The sequence below is a fragment of the Hippopotamus amphibius genome, chromosome 7, assembly GCF_030028045.1.
Source record: "Hippopotamus amphibius kiboko isolate mHipAmp2 chromosome 7, mHipAmp2.hap2, whole genome shotgun sequence".
NCBI classification, from domain to species: domain Eukaryota; kingdom Metazoa; phylum Chordata; class Mammalia; order Artiodactyla; family Hippopotamidae; genus Hippopotamus; species Hippopotamus amphibius.
In genome coordinates this window covers 85,987,522-86,012,273 of record NC_080192.1, presented here as the reverse complement: position 1 = coordinate 86,012,273, position 24,752 = coordinate 85,987,522, and the positions used below count along the sequence as shown (strand labels likewise).

The window sequence follows — 24,752 nt, the reverse complement described above, 5'->3', positions numbered from 1 at the left end:
ACCAGAGAAGGGCCCTGTGAGGCCAAAGTCCAGCAGGCAATCTCAGTTCCAGCCAATCTCAGACCTGTAGCCCTGGAGTGGAGGTCAGGGGTTACTTACTGCTCATAACGGTGAAGTGTGGCCTGCAGCAAACTCAGTGAATACACCAGCCCAGCAGCAAAGCTGAGCTGCTCCCCTGCAGCCCCTCGAAGTCCTGGACGCTCTGAGCAGTTCTCACTTAGTTCAAACTTCTCCTGGGCCTGCTTCCGGATTAGCTCAGCCTGTGAGAAGAAGCACCAGAGACCCTGGGGCTCAGAGCAGAGGATGGAGAACACAGACTCAGGAATATAGAGAGCTGAGCAACTATATAAGGGGCATGGACCCATAGGGAGAAAGCAGAAACAGCTCTTAGATAGGCAGGGAGTCTCACGTGGGGAAAGGGTAATGATGTGATTACTGATGGTTATGAGGATTTGGAACGTGGGGATGAAAGGGTAATAGGACCAGTGGGACCAAGCTCTTTCCCTCCTTAAAGCTGCTGCTCCTGCTACCTTTCTACCTAGAATGCTATCCTAACAATTATCCCGCCACTAATCCCTAGTCATCTTCTGGGTCTTACCTCAAATGTTATTCCTTCAGTGACATCCCTCTACCTAAATCAGCTCTCCACCTGTGCTCTCTCAAAGACGCCAGCTCCATGTCACAACATGCCATCTCCCCTTAAAACAGTCCATCTGTAATATACATCCATCTGTGACTCTGTTAACTGTGTTCCTCCACTACATGATAGACTCTGTGAGCAAGGACAATGACTGCTGTCTTCACTTGGCATCCTCAATGCCTGGTTCACAGCAAGTTCAACAGATTCCTGTTGGGCATGTGATTGACAGACCATACCTTGCAAATGAGACGAGGCATGAGCAGCAGCACCAGGACACAGTCATGGTCCCCACCTGGCCGAAGGAAGCTGTCAGGCATGAAGGCTGTCAGCAGGGACATGTGCCGGTTGGCCTGGGCCACCTCCATCTGCCTCAATTCCATCTCAATTGCCTGTGAGGTAGACAGGGAGGTGGGCTCTCAGCCAGGCTGCAGACAGCCTCATAACCACCATGCCGTGCTCCACCACGTCCCCTGATTCTCGGACAGGCCCAGGCCAGGAGTCTTCCAAACCACCACCCAAAGCCCTCCGCCACTAGGAACCTGAAGCCCAGAACCCCACACCAGAGCAGCCCACAGCCACACTCAGGCCGGGCTCCCCAGCACTCACCCCTCTCCGGCCCACCCACTTTCCTGACCTTGGCATGGGCCTTAGTCTCAGCAAACTTAATTTTGAAGTCAAAAGTCTCTGGTGGTGGCTGCTGCTGCCTCTCCACAGATGCTTCCTGCTGGTTTGTCAGTTCCCGGTTCACATCCTGGGAGCAAAGACGGACAACGAGGCACAGCCGGGTCATGAGGGAGCCCTGGGGCGACTGTGGGCAGAGAGCAGTGGGCATGCAGGCACCTGCAGGTGGGCGGTCAGCTGGCGATACTTTTTGATGGTTTGCTGATAGTCTGCAACTGTCTCCTGGGCGGCCTCCACACGCTTCTGGGCCTCTCGTACCCGTGCACCCGCCATATCCAGTTGCTCCCGGAGCTCCAGTTCTGTCTCGCGTGCGTTCTCCTGCAGCTCATCGTTCATTTCATTCATTGCTTCCTGGGAGGCCACAAGGTAGTTGGGGCAAAGGAAAGTCAGAGTCAGGGTGTCAAGCCAGGGAGGGTTCACTCACCACACACCCTACTCAAAGGTCAGGGGTCACATGTCAGTCCTCCTCTCAGCAAGTCTCTTCCAAATACCCTCCATATCGGGGTCGTAAGTCAGGAGTCTGCTCTCCTCTTACCAAGTCCCCCACTGTTTCTCTCAACTCCCGCACTTTCTCTTCCAAATTCAGGTTCCGGTCTGTCAGCATCTCCACCATCTCCTCAGCACCCAGAGCAGCATCCACCTGCGTTACAGAGAGGGGACAAGGAGCAGGGCTGAAAGGCGCCTAGAGAGAGGAGGCACCAAAAGGCGAGTCAGTGGGGGCGCTCTGGGCAAGGCGCTGGGCTCCCCAGACCTGCTCCTTGAGCTCATCAATGGTGCTCTCTGCCTGGCCCAGCTCCTCCTGCAGACGCTCCCGCTGTTGCCTCACAACTTCCAGCTCTTGGTTCTTCTTTTCCATGAGCTTCTGGAGTTTCACGTGCTCCTGCTTTTCTGAGGAAGAAAGATCCCGCATTCTATGGGGAAATGGGGAGAGAGAAGAGTGTCAGAGTCACTGGATGGTGGACACTCTCACATGTCTGGAGACAGGAGAGTGAGCCACGCACGGAGAGGACCCTACCTCACCAGGGCATCCTTTAGGCGGGCGTTCTGCTCCTCAAGCTGCTTGAGCTGATAACTGGATGCAGCGCCATCTGAGCCTGGGGAAGACCATCAACGCTTTCAGACAAAGTTACAACCCCACCACTTGGCCCCCAGCAGCTCCAGGCCCCTTACCCTTCTCTTCAATTTCAGCCTTGAGGATCTCTAAGTCAGTGGTGAGCTCGTCCACACGCTCCTTCAGCGCTTCCACCTCCTGCTGGAGGGACTCAGCCCGCTCTTCAGCCATCTCCTTGTCCAGAGTGGCCATCTCAATGGCATCGGCAGTGTCAGCCATCTCCTCCATGTAGCGCTCCTTTGCCTCTAGCGCCTCTTTGGCTTCCTGAAGAGACGTGGAGGTTGGTGGGGGTACAAGCACAGAGATGCCTCATGCACCCTTTCTCACGGGACATTCCAGGCTCCAGTTCCAGCTTCCAGTACACTTCCTTGGCCCCCGTGCCTCCCCAAACACCCTCTTCATCCCAACTCCCACCTTCCGAGCCTCCTTGAGGCGCCGCTGCAGGTCTGCCTGCTGCTCCTGCATTTTGCTTTTCCATTCCTGCACCTGTTCCAGCTGGATCTTGTGTTTCTCCAGCTCTTTTAGCTTTGCCTTGTCTTCTGCGCGTTTCAGTCGCAGGGTCTCCAGTTTCTCCTCCAGGTCCCGCACTTGGGCCCTTAGCCCCTCCTCCTCCTGCAAAGGAGAGACCCTTCAGTCTATGCACAGCCTTCCCCGTTTTCCCCATCAAGACTGAGCTGGAGTGGAAAGGACAGGAATCTGTGCAGACATCATTCCAGGCCCAGGGCCAAAGCAAGTGGCGTACAAATATCCGAGAAGAGCCCAATACATACGGGGAAAGTGTGGAAAAAGGGAAGAGAGGAAAGGATAGCTTAGTCAGTGATGGGATACCTATATGTTATGTCCCCACCCTTCTATTCCAACCTCTGGGTCTTCTCCAACCCTGGGAAACTTCTAAGACCCTGCCAGGGTCATAGGCCCCTTCGTATCTTGGTTCTTCTTCACTCCAATCCCAGAGCTTACCTTAGAGGGGGAAGGAAGTGGTGGAGCTGCTCCAGGAGAGGTGAGGGCCGGTGTGGGGATGATGGGTGCTGCCAGCGGAGTCTGAGCTGGGGTGCTGGGTTCACTGCTGCTCAGCTCACCCGCTGATGCTGAGCCAGAAGGGCCCAGGGAACTACTGGCCCCAGTTACCCCAGTGCTGGCTGGGCGGGTGGGCTATTCAGAGAGGGCAGGGGCAGACCAGAAAAAGTGTAGGGGACAGGGACGGTAAAAGAGTGAGACAGAATATGAGAATATGGCAAGGGAAGTGACAGAGAAGGAAAAAGGCAGACAGCATCAAAGCACAATGAGAACAGAGAAACAGTGAAGGGCAGAGGGAAAACGACACAGTCAGAGATAGTGACAAAGGACCAGGGAAGGGTAGGGGTGGGAGGAGAGCAGGAAAGGAAGGGATGGAAAAAGACATAAGATTACATGGTTGCTTCTTTGGCACTGACCCCACATTCCTCCAAGCTCTGGCACTACCCCCTTAGAGCAGAATCCCTTACTCCCCAGACCATTCCTTTTGTGACCCACTTGTGATTATTCTAGCAATTTCTTAATACTGCCAATCCTATTGTTGCTCTGGGCCTGTGCCCTCCTCCCCCAGAGGGAAAAAGTGCCTCAATGTCATTCCCAGAGAAAAAGAACAGACTGATCTCTAACTTGCATGTTCTCAGAGAAGGCTGGGCTAAAAGTGGGGGTACTAGGCGCTACACTCTGCTAGTCCCACCCAGCTCCTTAAATCAAGCTGATTCTCCTTCCCTTGGTCAGGGGACCCTGCAGGTAAAAGGGCCAGGGTGAAAGCTATAATCCTTGGCTTCCATCTGAAACAAGGTCAGTACAGGCAACCCATCTGTCACTTCCCTCCCCACCCCAAGACAGAGGGACTCTGATCAGGTGACACTACCCAGGCCCCCCTGGAGCAGACAGGCCTGCCCAGTGCTCCTCCTTGCAGTGCTGAGCCCTGAAGCTCTCCCGACGGGCTGACACTCAGAGACCACATGCCCTCCACAGACACCCCCCACCCAAAGCCTTTCACAGACACACCCACCTCCTTATCCCCTGACATTTACACTGCCAAATTCCTTTTCACCTTCTTCCCATCTACCCCTCACCCAACACACATACACCCAAAGCAGGGCTAAATGCCCTTCTTCAAGAAAGCCTGCCTTGATTAACCACTATCCCTCTCATTTCTCTTCTGCACTCAAGCTGTCGGCTCAGACACCCTCCTAAGAGCCGGAAGTCACTTTCCCAGAAGGAGCCTGTCTTTACCCTCAGTCCCCTCGCTCCCCTTAAGAGAACCCAGGATACACTGTGACCAACTTACACTTGCTCATACACATGTCCACATACATGCACACGCCTAAAATGTGTGTGTACACTCAGCAGTAGTTTGCACAGGGGCCTGTTTTTCCTCACCTTGGGCCGCCGAGTTGTAGTCTGGACAGGCAACAGGAGCCAGAGGAGAAGTGGTCAGGAAAGAAAGGATAATGGCAGAAAGACAGACAGCAAAAGGGACAGCGATGAGAGCAGAAGCAACAGAAATGAGGCTGCGGCTAGCAGCCCCACCACTCCCCCCAGCCCCATCCCACACCCTTTTCCCAGTGAATCACCTCGTTCCTACTCCAGGAACTCAGAAGTCCTATTTCCCGCTGATTCCTTCCCCCACTTCTGTCCTACCCTTGCAGACCTCACCCCTTCAGACACCCTGGAAATCCCAGAAGCCCCTGTCTCCTAGGCTGAGTCACAGGAGACCAAAGGCAGCAGCTGGCAGAGAAAGTCTCCAGAGACCAGTCCGTCAGCAGCAACCTCTCCCACTCCAGCCCAGGGCCCCACCCGCCTACCACTCCCAAGGACTTTCCCAGGTCAGCCTCTTCCTTCAAGTGCTAGACTCCACAAAGGACTCCCCAGAAACACCATGTGACAAGAATGATGATATGAGCCCAGGAGTGAGTGATATGAACTCAGCGGAGGGGGATAAGGCCCCCAAGGCAGAACAGCGCTACTGTATACACTACCCCCACCCGCTTCCCCAGGACCAGTTCCTGCAGCAGTCCCCATCCCCAGGGCAGAGGGCTCAGATGTCAGGACCATGAATACTGCATTAGCCAGAAGCCCAGAGCTCAGCAAAGTAACCCCACCCAGCTGCAAGAAAGGTGGTGGGGCTGGGCAGCAGCACAGGGAAACTACTGCCCGAAACTAAGCCCAGAAACCCCTCAGATGACTGCAGAGTGATAAAAAGGTCATTAACTCCAACTCCCGAATAGTGTTCCTGCTACCCAGTGTCTCATAGCTCTGGCAAAGACAAGATTTGGCCTGGGCCCTGCGTCTAGGTCTCCCAAGGAGACCAACCCCCACCTCTACTCCCCTGGGCTAAGCCTCCATAGCTGTGTATCAGAAACTATTCTAGGGAGAGCCCCCTGACACAACCCTCCGTAGGGGAGGGATGCTGGTATTATAACCAAGAGTCATTTTAGCAAAGGTCGGGTGAGGTAGGCCTGGTAGAGGCACAAAGACATCTGGACCTGCTTCCCCAGATTCTCTCACAGGAAACGCATCCAGAGCCAGTTTGCAGCAAAAGCTGCCTGAAGCCCAAGCCTATGAGGCCACTGGGTACAAGGCCCAGAACACAGATTCCGAGCCAAAAGCAGGCAGGCCAGGGAGCGAATGCCCAGGGTGTGGGGCATGGCAATGACACACACCTCTCCTTGCCCCCCACCTTCATCCCCATCATCTCCCCCAACCCAGGCAGACAGAAGAAGACAATCAGCCCCCACCCCCACCCCAGCAGCCTGCTGCCACCATCACGCTGGCAACCCGGCAGCAGGACCAGAGCAAGCAAGAGTACCTTTCGGGCTGTCGGTGCCTGTTTCATCATTGCAGAAAACCAAAGACAGCCAGGAGAGGAAAGAGAAGGAAGGACAGAGGAGGATGGACAAACACAGAGGAAGGACAGACGAAGGGAGGGAGGGAAAGAGATCGAACAGAGGGAAAGGCGGCGGAGACAGGAGATTAGTGCATCAAATCCCAACAATGCAGCCTCAGCTTCCCGGTCCGGCAGCTTCCCAGCTGGCAAACGGCTGCAGCTCAGATGCAGAAGCCCCCACAGGTGCACAGTGGGGACAGCCAGGCTCCGGCTGGCACCGGAGAGGCACCCGGCCTAGTTCACCAGCTTAGGCTGATGGCAGCCTCAGTGGCCGCAGCAGCAGCTCCACCTGACGTCATGCACCCACCCTCCTCTGCTCCACCAGGGGTGGAGCCACTGCTCCTCAGTCACCTAGCAACCACCAGGCTCAGAGGATTCCTCCTCCTCCTCATGATTGGACAAAGTCTCTGCTGAACCCGCCCTGCTTCCTCCTCCAAAGAACAGGTTCTGGCTCCTCCCTCTCCTTCCCTCTCCCCCACCCCCAAGAATTTGCTCCAAGAAATTGGGCTGGGGCCATCCCATTTCTGGCATTACCTCTCTGGGACCAGGGTATCACTGGACAGGGACACAGGGCCTCACTGCTTCATCAGGCCTCTCTCACACTCCCACTTCCCTCTGCCCGCAACCCCATCAACTCTACTTCTGTCTCATACACACGGACAATACTTTTACTGTGGCTGATCAGGCACATGCACCCACAGCACTCCTCCTGCATCGGCTCTGCAGGGCACACTAAGAAGCCTGGGGAACATTCCATCTGGGCTGCAGCAGCTCTAATGACTGTTTGGCTCCTCTCCCAACTCTACCCTGGTTGTAGGCAGGTTAAAGCCTGCTTCTAAAGGGCTTCCAGAAAGGACTGGGCACCTTGCAGAGACATCTGGGTTCTCTCTTCCACCCTCCCCTTCAAAGTTCCTTCTTTTGCTTTGGTGCTAGCTCCCTGTCCCTCGGCTAAGTGATGTGCTGTGAGAGAAGCCCTGGAGAGGAAGACCTAGGGGAGCACTTGACTGTCACTTGACTGACTCTGCACCAGGAGCCAAGAAGGTGCTGTACCCCAGCATGGGCAGCCTCGGCTAGGCTGTGCCACATTTCCCTAGGCAGCCGCCAAAACCCCAAGATTTGGGCATGGCTCAGGTCCCACCCAGGGTCAGGTGAGACTGGCCAGAACTCCTTCACAGACATCAGACTGCAGGTCCACAATCTTCTCTATTCAAGGGTCTGATGTGAGATGGGAGCCCCAGTCAGGAGCCAATAATTAAGGGAAGAAGCCAAGTGTCTGGAATGGGTCCAGCATCCTTTACAGTATTATTTTCCTTCTTATATCCCCATTCCCTCCCAAGCCAGGACCCCAAAGCAAGTACCATCATGTCTCTTCCAGAGCAAGACTCCACACTGAGGACCCACCACCAACCAGAAGTCAAAAAGAAGATGTTTTACTCTCCCCTCCCACTGCCCCAATCTAGTAACTCTCCATGCAAGGTCAGAAGGGCCTGAAACAGGCTGGTGACAAGGAAATCACAGAACCATACAGCACAGCACACACAGGTCAGACAGGCACATGCAGGTCGGAGACAGCTTGGGCACAGCCCTAAGGCATGGGCTGGTGTGAGGAAGTGGTCACGGCAGCAACTTAAAACTAAAAGAGTCTCGGGGTGGCAGAGTGGAGCCCCACTCCAATGATGGCTGAAAAAAGGCTGCAAGGTGTGGGCCTCAGGCACAACAGCAGAGGAAGGGAGAGGCAGTGGCAGACCGATGGAGCAGAATGCGGGTAGGCATTCCTGGCAGCACACACCCAGGCACAGGCGCAACTCAGGCTTTTCAACTCAGGACTGTTCTTCCTGTGCTCCGTTGCCTGACCTCCCACCTCCTTACCTAACCACCTCACTTGATACTTTCCTCACCTCCAAACCCCCAGTCTCTCCTCCCACTGCCCCAAGCTCAGGCTAAGTGAGAATTCACTGTAACCCAGTGCTCTATTCCATATTGCTACTATTTATAGTCAAACGCTTGGAGTCTCTAACTAAAAGTCCTGAGGCGACGGGCAAGGGTGTGAGGAAGGGTGAGGATCATCCCTAATGAGGACTACCTGAGCCTGATGTCCTTGCACCCCTCAAAGGAACTCTGAAAGCCAAGGTTGCCATTTCCTCTGGCCATCCCAGCCCCAAGGTCACACACACATGCATGCAGCAGCCCAAGGACATGCAGGACAGCTAGGGAGGGCGCTCATGGCCCTCACCCACCCAGGCACAAACAGTAAACACACCACCTTCTTAGGTTTCAGTCCCCGCTGCATGAGGAGTAGGAAAGGGCAGAGTTAGAGAACAGAGTTAAACATCACACTGTGCTAGCTGGCCAGACATCTTGGGTGTAGGTATTAAGACCAACTCAGGCATGCACAGGTATGGGAGGAGCCAGGTCACTGTCAAATCCAGGGTAAGTGAGATGAGGGCTCCCTTAAGGATCAGCTTCCAGGAGGTCCATACCCTGGCCCAGAGGAGCTGTAGAGTCTGGAGCCCCAACGCGCACAGCCTGCTCAGAGCAGCACAGGGGAGCTCCAACAGGCCCTCTGCAAACCGCCCAAAACAGGCAGCAGAGGGCCCAGCTCCTTTCCATTCACTTGTGAACAGGAGACCACCTTCTTCCACCAGTTCATACCTTACCCCTACCCTGTACCCATCAGATGCTGGCAGCCTTGGATGCCAAAAGGTAGGAAGTTGGCAACAACACTACCAGGGTCAGACCTGTCCTCCCTTTCACCCCCAGCCTCAGTTCCAATTGATCCCGAACTTCTGGGCCTTAATAGCTTTTCCCTGCTACCACCCTTACACCTAAAGCAACAACTCATACCCAGAAAGCTTCCTTCTCAGGAAGGATGGAGACTGGAAGGCTAACTCAGTTTACTCATCTGTTGTTCCTACCTGCCTGGCATGGGTCTCCCTCCTCTCTCTCTCCTCTCCCTCTTCCCTCTATTACTGCCCACTCCCACCCGTTACCACTTACCAGTTTGCTGGTCTTTGCATTTGAGTCAGTTCCCTCTGTAGAACGCAAACAGAAACAAAGCATGTGTTTGTGTAGAGGGGTAGGCGCAGAGAACACCATGGCATGACAGGCGAGATATAACAAGGGAATATGGTGGTGATGGAAACTCTCAGGATTCACTGTGGCCCCTTGTTCTGGGGAGAAGTCCTGGGGACTCCTGGGTGTGAGGAGGCAACTTAAGCGGGTGGTTGTTACCTCTTCTGAGGACCTTTGAGGCAGAAGAATCAGGTGTCTCTGGGGAAGTAGTATCTGCTCCGTCTTCAAATACCTGGATCTGAGGCCACAGAATAGACTCAATATAGCTAGATCATGGTTGGATGAATTATGGGACCCTCCCTAGGCCCTAAGGATAGCTCTCATTCTTCCCTCCCCCATTACCTCCCACTCTCCCAACCAGAGACTTATGCTCATGCCCAGGAAAAGGGAGCACCAACACACCAGCTGCACATGCAACAGAGCATGTACACACACACAGAGAAGCAGGAGGTGAGTACCTGGGATTGGCGCACAAAGATGCCATGCCCTTCATCACAAGTGAAGTATTTCCTGCCTTGGACGGTTCCATCATTCTTGCCTTTTGCTTCATCCAGGATCACACCTACCCATTTGCCAGTGGCAAAGAGGGTGGCTCCAACATAGGCCACAGTGCCACGGTGGCCTTTTCCAATCACCTCCACACGGGAGCCCACTCGCAGAGGCCGGGCACTCGCCTCCGCACTCATTCTGCTGCCACTGGGAGTCTGAAAGACACACGCAAACATACATAGTTAAAAGTCTCAGGTCAACGGTGTCATCCTAATTTATAAGAAGGGCCCCAATCAAGATCCTGGCCTGAAAAAGGACCAGTAGTCACTTCCTTGAACCCCATTCTCAAGGTAAAGTGCCCCCCACCACCACCAAATTCCCTTCTGAAAAATGTCAGTGCTGTGTTCTAAAACTTCTCCAAACTCCTCTGGAATCTGCCAGAATTTTTATGAGTTTATGTTTAGATTTAATAAATAGAATGCACTGACAGATCTGTGACTGTCACCCACACTGCTGCTTTCTCAAGGAGCGCTGCCCCCTAGGAGGGGAATGAAGCTCAAGCAAATAACTCAGTTTAGACCAGGCTCCCCACATCCCAGTGCCTGACTCAAAAGACTGAGCTGGGAAGACAGGCAAGTCCATGAGTGACCCCACAGAATCCTGTTCCCCTCCCTACTGCTGCCTGTCCTCCCTGAGGTTCAAACGGCTCTCTTAGGCCTCTCCCTTTCAGTGGCACACAATTGTGCCTCCTTCCAGCCCTTCTGTCACTACCACTCCTTCCTGACCTGACGTCCCCCACCCCCACCATGACACTCCTAGATGCCTCACCAAGCCCATTCAACCATTTAACTCCCTTCTTCCTGGCCTGAGCCCTGTTCTATCAACTCTCTAGCCACAAGTTCTAGAGATCCTTCACTAACGCTATGTTGCTATAAAAAAAATAAATAAAGGCCAGGTAAATCAGGTACCTCAGATCTGTCTCACAATCTGTCCCCTAGACTCTGGCCAGTGGTTCAAATGGATGGCGATCACCCCATTCACGGCCATAATGGACAAGGCAGGGGAATAGACAACATTGTCCTTGGGAAGCTCTCGGCTTCTGACATACCCGTGATGAGAGGAAAACATGAAATTAGGTCCCAAATAGGCCCCTGGTTAGAAGAAAATCACACCTAAGCCATTTTTAGCAAAAGCTGCTCCATGAGCCAGGGGCCTTGCAGCAAACAGAGAATGAGGCACGAAGAAGTGACAGCACGGCCCTTAAGACTCCACAGGGCTCCCTTCTGATGCCCCCACTTGGCTTCATAAGGGAGCTCTGCCAGAGCCAGTCACTCCCTCTCTTCCCCAAAGAGCTCATCCAAGAAGGTGAGGATACCGTTCCCAGGGGCTCCAAGAGGCCAAATCACACCTGGGACAGCCAAGTGGCTCTCGTGGACCTGACAATAAACGGAACTGACAGTAACATCAGGTCTGGCCCCAAACTCAGAGACTCTCTCCAACCTCCTAACCCTAATACGTCTCTCAGAACCAGGTGAACACAATAGTGGCTACAGATTCAATCTCAGCCAGAAGAGCAAGAAAGCGAGTGACAAACAACAAAGCGGCCCTAAAGAAAGACTTCATTGAAAGGCCATTCCAACCCACCAACCCCATTTGGAATCCCCAAGATAGTCTGGCCCCCTCAGGAACCTCTGGCCTGAGGTCCAATTAGAGTCAAAGGTTAGGCCTCACCAGTACCCACAGAGGGCCCAACTCTGGGAAGGCAAGTCTGTGCAGTCTAACACCATCAGGGTTGCGAGTGGCCCCAGCCTAGCTCCAGCCTGTCTCCCCAGCCCCCACAGCAATGTCCACAGGCACCCAGGCCTTCTCCAGAAGCCCTCCCACGGCCATCCCAGATCAGGGCCACTTACCCGGTTGTACACGTGCCTCTTGCTCTGAGCCATGTTGCTCACCCAGCCTCTACCCCCTCCCCCAGCTGGCCAAAGACAGAGAGAAAAGGCAGAAACCTAGGCAGGAGGGTCAGGGCTCCAGGCCCTCATGGACAAACACAGAAGCCAGCAGGCGTGGCCCTCCCCAGTCCATGGACCTCACTGGGTGGCCTCCTGGGGTAGGGGTGGGGACAGAGATGGGGGCTGAGGAGCAAGTCCCCTCTGCTGCTGGAGGATTCCTAAACCCAGAGACACCGAATCCTGCTTGCCAGCTGATGAGTCTCACTCTGCGCTAGTGCTGCTCTAGACTTGTCAGGAATTGAGCAAGCCTCTGGGTCCTAGTGCCCTCCTGCTTCACCTGGGCCAGTCAAGAGGGACGGAGAATAAGGGACTAGGCTCACGCCACAGACCCCCAGCACTTACCTCTGGAGTACACTGTCCTACGGCTGGGAGCACAGCCCTGATGCTCCTCCTAGGCTGCACCCCCTCACCATCACTGCCACCCCCCACCCCCAGGATGTGAGGCCTCAGCAGACCCACAAGCATCAAGTGACACTTCAAAACAATTAGCTACTTAGGACCGCCACACAGACAAAATAAGGGTCTCTTATCCCCCTTTCTGGTGCTCTTCCTTCTCCCTCTCCTTTCTAAACTCTGGAGTCAGGTCCAAACCCACGTAATTAGGGTCTGAACTTCAATCTCACCCTGGGCCAGAGCAGCCAGGCCTCCTGCCCGATACACAGCAAAGGAAGGGCAGCAAGGGAGGCAACTTCACTCACACTCACACACACACACACACACACACACACCCACCCAGAGAGAGCAAAGCAAGTCAAGTACCCCAGCTCCCCCCACACTGGAAAAGGTTTCCATGGTCATTCTTCCCCCCTTCTAGTTGCTACAAAAGGCCAGGCTCTGAACCCTAAGAGTGTCAGATTTAAACGGATTAATAAGGGTGGTAGTCAGAAACAGAGTCTCACTTGGCCCCTACAGCACAAGGCCCGGTCCACCTCAGCCACCTGTCCCCTGTACTCTTGGCCTTGCCTCCTAGGCATCTCCTTAACAGAAACAATTAGTTGGTTTGTTTTCTATATTTCACAAAATTTCTTTAATAACCCTGTATTACTTTTATAATCACAAATGTTTAATTTAATAACATTATGCGTTCTAGTGAGAGGTCTCGAGAGGGCTATGTAACCACTTCATTCATTTACCCATCTAACATGGGCTAGAAACCAACAGTCCACAGTCCCTGCCCCTAAGTAGCCAAAAAGGTTGTCCTGGAGTCTGACCTATGGCTCCACAGGGTACTGTGTGGATGTAGACTCCCTGGGCCGAGGGATACCTATCTCGTCTGCACTGGGCTTTACTGGCCAACAGGGTCTTCCTACACTCCATCCGCTTTCTAAGGCAGGCCAGACAGCCTAATAGTAGAATGATAGCCAACAGCTAGATATATAGCCCCCTAACACCTCTTCATATCTCCAATCCTGGCCAGACTCCCTAGGAAACCATTTCTCTCCTCCCCTGCAAAATCTCCATGTTGCCCCCGCCTTTCCCTATTCACCATTATACAGGTGGGCAAGGCCACGCAGCTCCTTGCAGCCTGGACTTCTGCAGGTTCACAGCACTTTACAGTCTACAGAGTACCTTAAAACACAATTGTATAGAACCATGGTCAAGAGGTTACTGCTTACATTCAATTCCTAGCTTCACCACTTGGTAGCTACATGAACTTGGTCCAGTTACTTAACATTTCTGTGCCTCAATTTCCTCATCTGTTAATTGGGAACACAACATCTCTGAGAGCTGTTGTGAGGATCAGCTGAGATGATCCATGTAAAACATGTAGCGTATTGCCTGGTATTTAGTAAGTACTCAACAGAAGTTAGCTAATAACAATGTTATCACCATACTTGGACATCAAAATAACCCCATAGAGAGGCAGGCCAGGGACAATGCTGACAAGGAAATGGGGCTTAGAGAACTGAGCAACTTCCCTGAAGTTACACAGAAGACAAGGAGTGAAGCCAAAACCAGAATCAAAGCCTTTTACTCTCCTCATTGTTACCACACATATTTCTAGGCTTCCAAAGCCATGCTCTTCCTCTGGACCACACTACCTTCAAAGATTCAAAAGAGTGCACATCTAAGAACATCACAACTCACTAGCCACACAAGTATACACAGTCACCTAACTTCTCGGTGCTGTTTCTTCTATAAAATGGGACTATCACCTGCCATATCTACATTAATGCTCAAATAAGATAAAGCACATAAAAGTGCTCTGTAAAAAGTGCAGAAGCTGTATAGGTTTTGAAATAAAATATCTACACAATGAACATTATAAGGAATTACAGAGAGGAGAAAGGTAACCTAGAAAGAAAAGGGGTACTTGATTACGCCTTGAATTACGAGGATTTTTTGGTTGTTGTTATGTTTTTTGGGAGTGTGGCGAGGAAAGGCCTACAAACATTGTAATTTGTGAGTACATTATGAGTAGAGACAGAAATAATTTTGCTTGAGTGGGGAAAATCAAAGATGACTAGCTTGGCTGAAGTAAAGAATTCTAGATGAGTTCTCCTATCAAACTCTAAGCCTTTTAAAGCAGACTCCACAATGTTTCCTCTTTATGATCCCATCACTCTTAGATCATGGAGTCAAATATTTATTGAATGAATTAACATTGATATTGAGATGTGTCAGAAGGTAAATGTGGGTAGTCACAGAGTTTAACATCAGGTAGAGAGAGATGAACTGGATCCAATAACAACAGGAAGCCAGTCTCTTCCTGAGCAGGAGACTGCCATAATGAAAACTATTTTAGGAAGATCAAACAGGTGGCAGAGAGAGGGATGGAGTGGAGGCAAGAGCAACTTGGTAAAGACAGGGATAACAGCAAGGAGGCGATGGCAATAATGAACAAGGGGTGAGGGGGTCTGAACTAGGCTCATGAGAAAAAAAGAGAGGGAAAAGGAAATGGACCAACTCAGAGACAGTACAAAAAAGCCCTGAGAAGGCCCTGTGATGGATCCATCAGACATGGGGAAAGACGCAGCAGGCCTGTATGGGCTCTGGAGGTGGAGAGACCTGGGCACAGCTTTGGTTCTCCTATTTCCTCACCTGTATGACTCTGGGTATGATATTTTCAGAGCCCTTGTTACCTCATCTGAAAAAAGGGGGAAATAATACCTACCTCACAGGGATGTTGTAAGGATTAAATAAGACTGAAGTAAAGCATTTAGAACAGTGCCTAGCACAGAATATGTGTTCAACAAATTGTTGATTTTGTTCTCATCATTACTGAGACAGTACATCAGTATGACAACTGCACACAGTAGGAACTCAAATGTCGCATGAATACATGGATGGATGAATCAATGCATGGAGAAGTAAAGGAATGAATTAACTTGGGGGTTTTCAAGCAGAAGTAATGGGAGTATGATGATTGATAACAATGGGATGGGAAATTGAATATGTTGAGAGAAAGAAAAGTCACAGGGCCTTCCCAGGGGAAAATTTAACTGTGACCACTAACACATATTTCACGACCTCCTTCCAAAATGAACCTGTGATGCAGACAACACAATGCAGACAATCCAATAATGGATTCCATTATTCCATTCTACAGGTGTCAGAACTGATTCTCAGATATCAAACCTAAGTCTCATAGCCAGCGGGCACATTTGACTAGCTGTACAGGTAGGTGATCCTCCAACAGCACCACTGGGCCCCATCCCATGTCACATAGGACAATTTTGAGTTACATGTTACCTCAGCCAGAAGACAGATACTTCCTGGATTTCTAATCCATTCTCCTCCCCAATGATATTAAATACTGCTAAAAAGTCTAGGAAAATGGGAAGAGAGGATGGAAAGAAATCTGTGTCTGATAAACAGGTTACCAGTGGTCTCGGAGAACATTTCAGAAATGACAGGAAAAGAAGTGGATTATTAGGAATTAAGAAGGAGCTAGTAAGGAGGAAAAGCCTCTTTGGCACCCAGCCTGCACCATTTCTACCTTGTTTTTACTGGTACACCAGTATCCTTTGAGTCCCTGACTTCCTTTTGTCTCACCTTACCAAACCTTGATCCTGGGCTAACCCAACTGTTTGCTTTCTCTGATTCCATTTGCTGAGGTTTGAAATCCAGGCAGTCTGGCAGCAGGGTCCACACACTTGAACTGAACTGCATTAGCCACTGGGTATTTTAATTTGGTTGTAAAGAGATAAAATGAAACATACAGGTAATCAGCAAGATACAGATTTTCTGAAAACTAGGGTGAAGTTGTACATATCTAAAAGCATTAGTAGAGGAGGGATACATGTGGATATGAGTCCCTCGGGAATCAGGAAAGGCAAGACTAGAAGCTTGGGGACTGGAAGCTTGGAAGGCTGGATTCCAGATATGCACAGGAACCCAGAAAGAAGATACACAGAGCCTTTTGTTCCTAGGTCCCACTCCAGTATCTGCCTTGCAGATCTTACACAGACAGGATCTAGACCCTACATAGACTTTTTTTTTTTTAACCTCTCCAGCTCTTCATTATCCCCAGAAATTTCTGTGGCCCACTCCCAAACTGAATACAGGTCTACCCCTTCCCAGGATATCCCCCTCCCCTAGGGATACCCAGTGACTGCCAGGCCCACCTCCAAAGGGCTCCAAGAACCAGAGTAAGGAAAGCTACACAACATGCCTCACTTATCCTCAATGAAGGCCCTTCTGCAGGAAGGCAACAGGCACTTGAGTGCAGCCCTGTACTCAAGAGTTGCAACTCTCCCAGAGCTAGCAGCAGTCCTACTTAACTGCCTACTCGAAGTTCCTGCTGCTTCCTCCCCATGATCAACCAGCATGTCTCTGGCACTAGGACCCTGCAGACAGGGAACCCTGAGCCTGCGCTCTGAAGAGAGAGATGCACCATTTCACAACTTCAGCAAAAGCCAAAGCAGCCAACAAAGCCACAGCCACCTCGGCTATATGCGCGCTGGGCTCTGCCTTTTAGGCAGCGCACCGGCCACTCCCCAGAAGCAGAGCATTCTGTCCTTTCTCTTTTTAAATCCACGTCATCATCTGATCATAATGGAAATCAATCTCAAGTCACCACGCAAAGGCGTATCCATGGCAACCTCAAGAGGAAGGACACAGAAATGATGCTCCAGTGGCTGCAGCAGGAAAAGGTAAGTCCATTTCTCTTCCACCATGCCATCTCATCATTCTCCCCTTTCATTCAAGTCAGGTGTGCACCTCACCTACAAATTCTATTACACCAGTGGGGAAAACACTGAGTGTTAACAATCTATGCTATTACGTAAGGTTATAGGTCTGCCTAATCCCATAACTGGCAGAAAAAATTCTTTTTCTGGCTGACTGAGACAAGATCTCTTATTCACCATCTTAAGAGACACAGTCTCAGCCTGCAGTACCTAACAAATCATTATCAGCCACTTGTCTTTCTAGTCAGGTTGCTGGGAAATCACGCAAGGATTTCAGAATTCTGTATGTAGTTGTAAAAAGACAGCAGCAACACTGACCCCACCACCTTGCTCACCCATGCCACTATCATACCCACGGACTGGACTGGTAAGACTCCCTCCTTAGCAGCCCTAAACTCCAGCCCCTCAAGGACCAGAAACTGGCAGTTGGGATTAAATTTCTGTCTTTCTTTGATGCCTCAGGGAAGGAATGGCATTTCTGCAGAGGTAAGAGATTCATCAAACATAAGTACTACTAAGTATAAGTAATGCTCCAATTTCTTCTGTAAAACATAGATAATAGCAATACCTTTCTAAAAGGGTTGTTGTCAGAATCACATGAGAATGCCTAAAAAGCACTTAGAAGAGAGCCTGGTATGAAGCACTCAATACATGTCAGCCATAATTATTATGAAGAAGAGGAAAGAGACGCCTACAGTGCAGGATTCAAGTTCGGAGGGTACTCAATGTTCTTGGAGCATATTTCAACTCTGTTCTCTTTCCCTTTCCTCTCTGAACAGTTTCAAGCTTCCCTTACCACTCTCAAGTCCCTGTTCCTATCCAAGCCCACACCAGGACCCCCACCCCTCAGCAGATAACCTTGCTGAGAAAGGAAACTGAACCCATTAGATAAGAATTCCTTTGCAAATTTAGATGTATCCATCATTGCCTCTTTCTTCCTACATTCTTTTCCTTTCTTCTGTCATTCCTCTTCAAAAGAAATGATGTATCCTTCTTTTCAGAGACAACCCTCCACTCTGCTCTGCAATCATCTTTTCCTTTGTACCTTCAAATGCAACCTCTCTGGTGGCTCTTCCACATCATCAGATAACCCATACTCAAGATTTCTAGTCTAGGAAAATTGTCTCTAGTCTCTGCTACTCCTCCATAAGCTGCCACCATCTTCCTATCTCCCTTCCTCCCTCCCTCCCTCTCTTCCTTGCCAAACTACTCAAAGTCAGTACCTCCTCCCTATCCTCACTTCCCATCCACTCGTCAATCCACCTAGCTCCCATCCTTATGACTCCACTGAAGCTACTCACACTAAAAAAATAAAAGAGCCCTGGTGACTACAATCTCCTAACTGCCCAATCTCAAAGTACATTTTCCAAGCTCATCCTACTTGACCTCCCTGTAGCAACAGAGGCTGCTGATGCTCTTCCTCCAACTTTTTCCTCTAGCTCCCTGGACAACATCCTCTCTTCTCTTGCCCACCAATCCTTGTCATCTTCTCTGTCATCTTCAGCCTTCTATAAGCATGGCTGGGCTCATCATTCCAACAGCATCAACAACCACTTACATCTACCACCTCTAGGCACAGACTCTCTTCTGAACCCCAAACCCACATTTCCACCTATCTGCTAAGCACCACAGACCCCCAAATTCAACAAGACCCAAAACACAGGGAAACTTTCCCCAGCAAGTCTTCTACATTTCCCCTTTACTCCTGGCACCACCATCCATCCAAAATAGAAAACTGAGTCATCCTCAACAATTCCCTTTCTCTCTTGTCCTCAACCAATCAGTCATTACGTCAGGTGAACTCTGTCTCTACAATCTCTCAGATTTATCCCCTCCTTCCCATTCCCACTAATCCTTAATTCAGCCTGAAGCCAAGCCCAGGTTATTACAAGAGTCTCCTGATATCCCTGATCCAGATTCTCCCCTTTTAGTCTATTTCCACAATTAGCTTCCTAAAATATAACCACATCACCTCCCTGCCTAAAAACCTCTAGTGGCTTCCCTCCCACAAAATTGAATCTTAGAACAAAACTACAGGCCATTAAAAACCTGGCCTCATTATGAATCTAATCTCATCCATCACCTCTCCTGGATCCCAAAGTTCTCTTAGATTCCAGCCACTTGGATCTACCTATCTTATGCCTCTGCAAATGTTGCAAACGTCACCGAGTCCTTTCTCTCTCTTCAAGACTCAACTTACTTATCACCTCTTTCCTGAAGATTCCCCTGATGTCTCATGTGGAGCTAGTCATTCCCTCCTCTGCCCTCGCAAAGCTGCTGATTGGAAATATCTCTATTACAAGATAGCATTTTACTTACAATGTCTCCGTTATCCCATCATGAATTCCTCCGGGGCAGAGCGTTTTTATTCATCTCAGTATCCTAAGCACTGAACACAGAAGACACTCAATGCTGAAAAGAAGCCTGTACCAACACCAGGCTCTAGGGATAGAAGTTGGCTCTGAGAGGTTTCACAGATACACCATGGGTGAAATACAACAGTCATGCACACATACACCCCAGCAAGTGTAGCTCCTTCCTCTCCGGATAGGAGGCTAAGGAACGAAAAGTGCAGGGACAGCTCCAGGTCCTATGGAATTTGGTACTGACAGAAAGTCTCAACCTCGTATGCTTCCAGGGTAAAAGGATGAGAGAGAGAGAAACCTCTACGGTCTAGGGGAAGTGCAGATCTTCTGGGAAAATAGCTTTAGTAAGGCTTCAGGAGTGACAAGGATCCAGTCTCTGCTTCAGTGAAACCCTCAGTGGATATGTAGGAGGCTTGGAGAGGTCAGACTGGATAGCCAATTTGTCCATCAGCCAAGTGGAACTAGTACTAGCCGGAACTTTAAAAGAAAAATGATATAAAACCAAATTCAGAGACTCCAGGATGGCAAGGACCCTAAGACAGATTTCAATCACTCAACTGCTCAGCACTTACCTTCTCAGGGGCCACTGAGGATACAGTTCTCAACTCCCTTGGTATGGGACAGATAACCCAAGCTCCCACCCACCACCCAGTACCAGAAGACAGGCTAAACAACCTAGGAATCCTCTACCACAATCCCTCCAGAACTGTAACTCCAAACAGCCACTAACAACCTATGACAGATCTGGCAGAGTACGACCTATGGCAGTGGCCAGTCATGTATTACGATTTTTCCCAACTATTCTGACTCCTCCCTAACAACTTCTTTTCCTTTGTACTCTCATGCTCAGTCAGGCCCAACTTATCAATTCTTCCTCAGTACTGCCTCCTGCATTCTTCCTTTCTCCTCCATTACCACTGTCATCACCTTGGTCTGCCGTGTAATAGCTTTAGGAATTGAGGCAAATCATTTACCCTCTTTGGTGCCTCATTTATAAAACACAGTAACAGCTGCTCTGCCTACCTCACAGGAAAGGTGGTCTGTGAAAGGTTCTGTAATCTGTAAAATGTTATACATAAATAGAAGGCATTACTATTATCATCAACCTAAGCCCTCTTTGCTGATACATGAACCATACCTGGCTCCCTGCCTCTCTCCTTCCCTATTTCCAACCACATTATACACCACAGTAAGACAACTACACACTCTAAAATATTGCTTTGCCCCAAATCTTTCACTGACACACCATTTCTTACTTGAATCAAACAATTCTGGGTCTGACTTATGCAGTGTCATCTCTGCACCACTGTCATCTGCTTTCCCTAGTTTTGCAAGCCCCACCCATCCTTAAAGTCCAGCTACAGCCCCACAACACTCCACCCAGAAGGAGTAAATTTAAGAGACAAGGATTTGAAACAATGTCATGGAAGAATAAAGGATAATTCGGTTTGGGGAAAACTTGGTAGAAACACTATCATCTCACAATTTAAGAGTCGTTTTTTTGTTTTTTGTTTTTGGCCACGCAGCTTGCAGGATCTTAGTTCCCCGACCAGAGATTGAACCCAGGCCCTGGCAGTGAAAGCACCAAGTCCTAACCACTGGACTGCCAGGGAATTCCCAAGAGTCATGTTTTAAAGAGGGATTATACTCTTTTTTTCTGTTTGCGCCTAAGAGATAACCTATGACCAACAGGATGTACTTTAGCAACATGAAAAAATTCCTTATTGAGCTATCCCACAGTGAAATGGGATGCCTTATATGCAGTAAAGTCCCCATTACTAGAAATTTTCAAGCCCAAATTGGCCATTGGGCAAGAGTATTTTAGATGTAAATCAATTATCACAAGGGTAACTGGACTAGAATCACAGCACTTTAGATCTGAAAGAAACCTTCGAGGTCTTCTAGTCCAGTCTCCTATTTTACAGGCCTGGACAGGGGAAGCGATCATTCAAGGCAGCACAGCTTGTTCTGGAGAGCAGGGAACAGAAGGTGGTCTCTTTCAATCCAGTGATCTACATCCTTGCTACTCAAAGTGTGTGTCATCCTTGGACCAGCAGCAGCAGCATCACCGGGAACTCGTTAAAAATGTAGAACCAACTAAAATCTGTACTTTAACAAGAACCCTAGGTGTACGCACCATTAAAGTTCGAAAAGCACTGACCTACACTGTCCCTTACAAACCTTGAGTTTCTAATTCTGGAAGTCCATTTCTCAAACTGTTTCATATGTTCAACAGAAGCAACACCCAAGAAAAATAGTATTTTCCATTCAAATCTGGGAAACTCTCCATACTCTTCCAGTGGGAAATTCGTGATAAAAATATCATTAGCATATTGAAAGCTCTGAAATAGTCTGTACTAGACAAAACTTTAACCACGAAGCTTCTACACGTATTTGAGCACAAAATGCCTTTTGAAAAAAAAAAAAGTTATCCCCGTGCCTTGGGCTTCGGCCATACACTAGGTAAAGAACGTCAATCTCCACCTCACGGCTCCTTGCCTCTCAGCACCTTAAGCATACTGGATTAGTAAGCGGTCAAGATGGGCTTGCGCTCTCCACACTTTAATAAATGAAGGTAAGTTCCTAAATCACCACCGCTTAAAAACAGCGGAGTTCCTTATCTGTGTGATTTAATTGTGGGGATGCGCAAGACTGCTCAAGGGTCACCGTGCCAGTGAAGGCGGGCCCCAGGAATGGGAGACATGCACACCGAACGCATATCCAGGCCCCCAGCTTCAGTCTTTTTTCTCTTTTTTTCTGTTTGACACAACTTCTCAACCATGTGCCCCACAGGAACGCTGTAGCTTGCAATAGGTTCAGGGGTGCCTCGGACGCTGCTAGGAAAGGAGGGGAACCCTGGCAGTTCTGGAGGAATTCGGAGACGCAATCACTCGACCCGGAGAGAACACCGCCAGACTGGGGAGCTCAGGTGGGTCGGAGCAGCCCAAGCCCAGGAGGTGCCCACCCCCGCCGCGGCCCACCCCCGCCCCGCACCCCGGGCCCCCCGCCGCGCCCCAGGCGAGCGCCGAGCCCCCAGAGCACACCCAGGAGCCTCGCGAACACGGCGGGGCAGGAGGCAGTTTCCAGGGTCGCCGCCTCCGTACCTGTCCTGTCAGGGGCTCCGAGCCCGGCTCCGCGCCCCAACGGCGACCGACGCCCAAGCCCTAGCGGCGGCCCGCCCCGCCCCGCCCCGCCCGCATGGGCTGCCCGCCGTGCCGCCCGACCCCTGGAGGCCCATCCCAGGCCCTCTCGCCGCTGAGGCCCAGAGGCGCTCTGGGGCCGGGGGAACACGCTACTTCCCCGAAGACCAGTCCGGGTTAAACGCTGCGCGCTGAGCGCAGCCGAGGAGACCTAGATCAGGCACAAAGCTGGACACCTGGAGCGAATTATGCGCTTGCGCACTGTACACGGGAAGCCGATTAGGACCACAGGAGAGACGCGCACGGTGGCCAGCGCCCTCTCCCGGCAGAGGGTAGACAGCGCAGAGAGGAGCTGGGTCTTCCAGAGGGTCACTATGCTTTTGAGTGCTAAGCCCTTAGTTTAAACAGTAATAAACCATCTTTAGTCAGGTAGCTTAAGGAAAAAATTAAATTTTGCTGCTATTTAGTATTATCCATCAAATGAGGATTCAGGCCTTCTGTCCTTATGATGGAAATGTAAAATAATGCAAATTTACATACTGGACTTTGGCATTTTTAAATTTTAAAAAAAGAAAACATGGGTGGGAAGAGTGGCAGCGGCTGAAGTAGGAGATAGATGGGCCCCTGGGCGGGACAGGGGCTCTTGTCAAATGGAGCAAAACTGAAGTTTTGCCCTCAGCCAGACAAGAATGACGCCCATTTCCCTTCCTCCATTGATATGGAGGGAATGAACTAGCAGTGGGGAATTTGTTGCAGCAAAAATAGAAATGAGACTTTTCTTAAATAGAAATGAGACTTTTCTTAAATAGAAATGAGACTTTTCTTTTCAGATAAACAAGGAAAAGAAGGAAACAATGAACAGGCTCGGGAAACAACATAAACAGGCCTGAAAGAGTTAAGCAACCTTGGTTAGTCTTTAGCTGTTACTACTAACGAACACTTGTAGCTAAACTTGTCCTTCACAAAGCTAATTACTCTCTGACTCCATAGGAACAAAATGCCTTTGCAGCTGGCATTTCTTCTCCTCTACTCTTTTGTATCACTCTTCATTTCAGAAAGAAGGTCACGGGTTTGATAATTTCAGGGACACCAGACCCAGTTGCTGAGCCACCTGATGCCAGCTTTGGCCATGAATTTGCAGAAGAAAAGAAGTGCAAGACCTTAATTACTTTGAGCCTTTTCACCTACCCCAGACCACAAGCCCTGGGCCGTAAAACCCTTTCCCTATTCCCCAGGGAAGGGGGTGATAGTTCTTGAGGTGCTAGCCTGCTGTGTTCCCCCTTTTGCCTGACAAAGAATAAAGCTACTTTTTCTCATTCCTCCAAACCTGTCTCTGTATTTCTTTATTTTTTATTTTTTTAAGCTCTTTATTGGAATATATTTGCTTTACACTCTTGTACCAGTTTTTGAGGTACACCAAAGTGAATCAGCTGTATTTATACATATATCCACATATCCCCTCCCTCCCGTGACTCCCTACCCCCTCCCTGTCCTGGCCCTCTAAGGCATCCCATCATCAAGTTGATCTCATTTGTTATACAGCAACTTCCCACTAGCTATCTGTTTTACAGTTGGTAGTGTGAATATGTCTATGCTACTCTCTCACTTCGTCCCAGCTTCCCCTTCGCCCCCCACCCCAGCCCCACGTCCTCAAGTCCATTCTCTACTTCTGTATCTCCACTCTTGCCTGTCACTGGGTTCATCAGTACCATTTCTTCAGATTCCATATATGTGTTAGCATACAGTATTTGTTTTTCTCTTTCTGGCTTACTTCACTCTGTATGACAAACTCTAGGTCTGTCCACCTCATGACATATAGTTCAATTTCATTCCTTTTCATGGCTGAGTAATATTCCATTGTGTATATGTGCCACATCTTCTTTATCCACTCATCTGTTGATGGGCATTTAGGTTGTTTCCATGTCCTGGCTATTGTAAATATCTGCATTTCTTTTTGGCATGCGTGCACAGAGAGCCAAGATTTTGATATCAAATTTTGGGGGCTTATCCAGGATCTGCTGTGGGCAGGTGGCCCCACAGAGCCCCTTGGCTTAATCAGAAGCTTGGGGATCTCTCTCCACGCCAGCCTCCTCCAGGAGAGTGGAGGGTTGGGGGATTTCTCTGAGGCCAGTCACCAGGGACTCCCTGCCACAGGGCCATGCCCCAATCACACCCAACCCGCTGATTCAGTTGTGGAACTTCAAG

The 24,752-nt window shown here is 50.1% G+C and overlaps 1 protein-coding gene and 1 long non-coding RNA gene across 12 annotated transcripts in view; one reads left to right on the top strand and one right to left on the bottom strand.

Moving 5' to 3' along the window:
• The window catches only part of DCTN1 (dynactin subunit 1), a 29,280-nt gene extending 6,675 nt beyond the window's left edge, over positions 1-22,605 (bottom strand). For 2 of the 11 annotated variants that reach the window (XM_057741533.1, XM_057741537.1), the window contains exons 1-15: positions 11,811-11,901; positions 9,870-10,115; positions 9,571-9,649; positions 9,337-9,371; positions 4,833-4,853; positions 3,393-3,584; positions 2,847-3,044; positions 2,492-2,696; positions 2,337-2,415; positions 2,073-2,232; positions 1,857-1,961; positions 1,481-1,672; positions 1,275-1,391; positions 877-1,029; positions 100-260 (exon numbers count right to left, since the gene is read on the bottom strand). In XM_057741533.1, coding sequence (XP_057597516.1) covers positions 100-260; positions 877-1,029; positions 1,275-1,391; positions 1,481-1,672; positions 1,857-1,961; positions 2,073-2,232; positions 2,337-2,415; positions 2,492-2,696; positions 2,847-3,044; positions 3,393-3,584; positions 4,833-4,853; positions 9,337-9,371; positions 9,571-9,649; positions 9,870-10,115; positions 11,811-11,843 — 1,976 coding nt within the window. In that variant the 5' untranslated portion in view covers positions 11,844-11,901. Of the gene's footprint in view, positions 1-99; positions 261-876; positions 1,030-1,274; positions 1,392-1,480; positions 1,673-1,856; positions 1,962-2,072; positions 2,233-2,336; positions 2,416-2,491; positions 2,697-2,846; positions 3,045-3,392; positions 3,585-4,832; positions 4,854-6,261; positions 6,307-9,336; positions 9,372-9,570; positions 9,650-9,869; positions 10,116-10,868; positions 10,889-11,810; positions 11,902-22,451 lie in introns of those variants that run through there. The other 9 variants (XM_057741543.1, XM_057741544.1, XM_057741538.1 and 6 more) reach the window with 8 other exon arrangements.
• Positions 16,788-23,861, top strand: LOC130856720 (uncharacterized). The gene is made up of 3 exons (XR_009054669.1): positions 16,788-17,005; positions 22,201-22,336; positions 23,603-23,861. It is a non-coding gene; the product is annotated as an uncharacterized LOC130856720 (long non-coding RNA).
• The last annotated feature ends 891 nt before the right edge of the window (positions 23,862-24,752 follow it).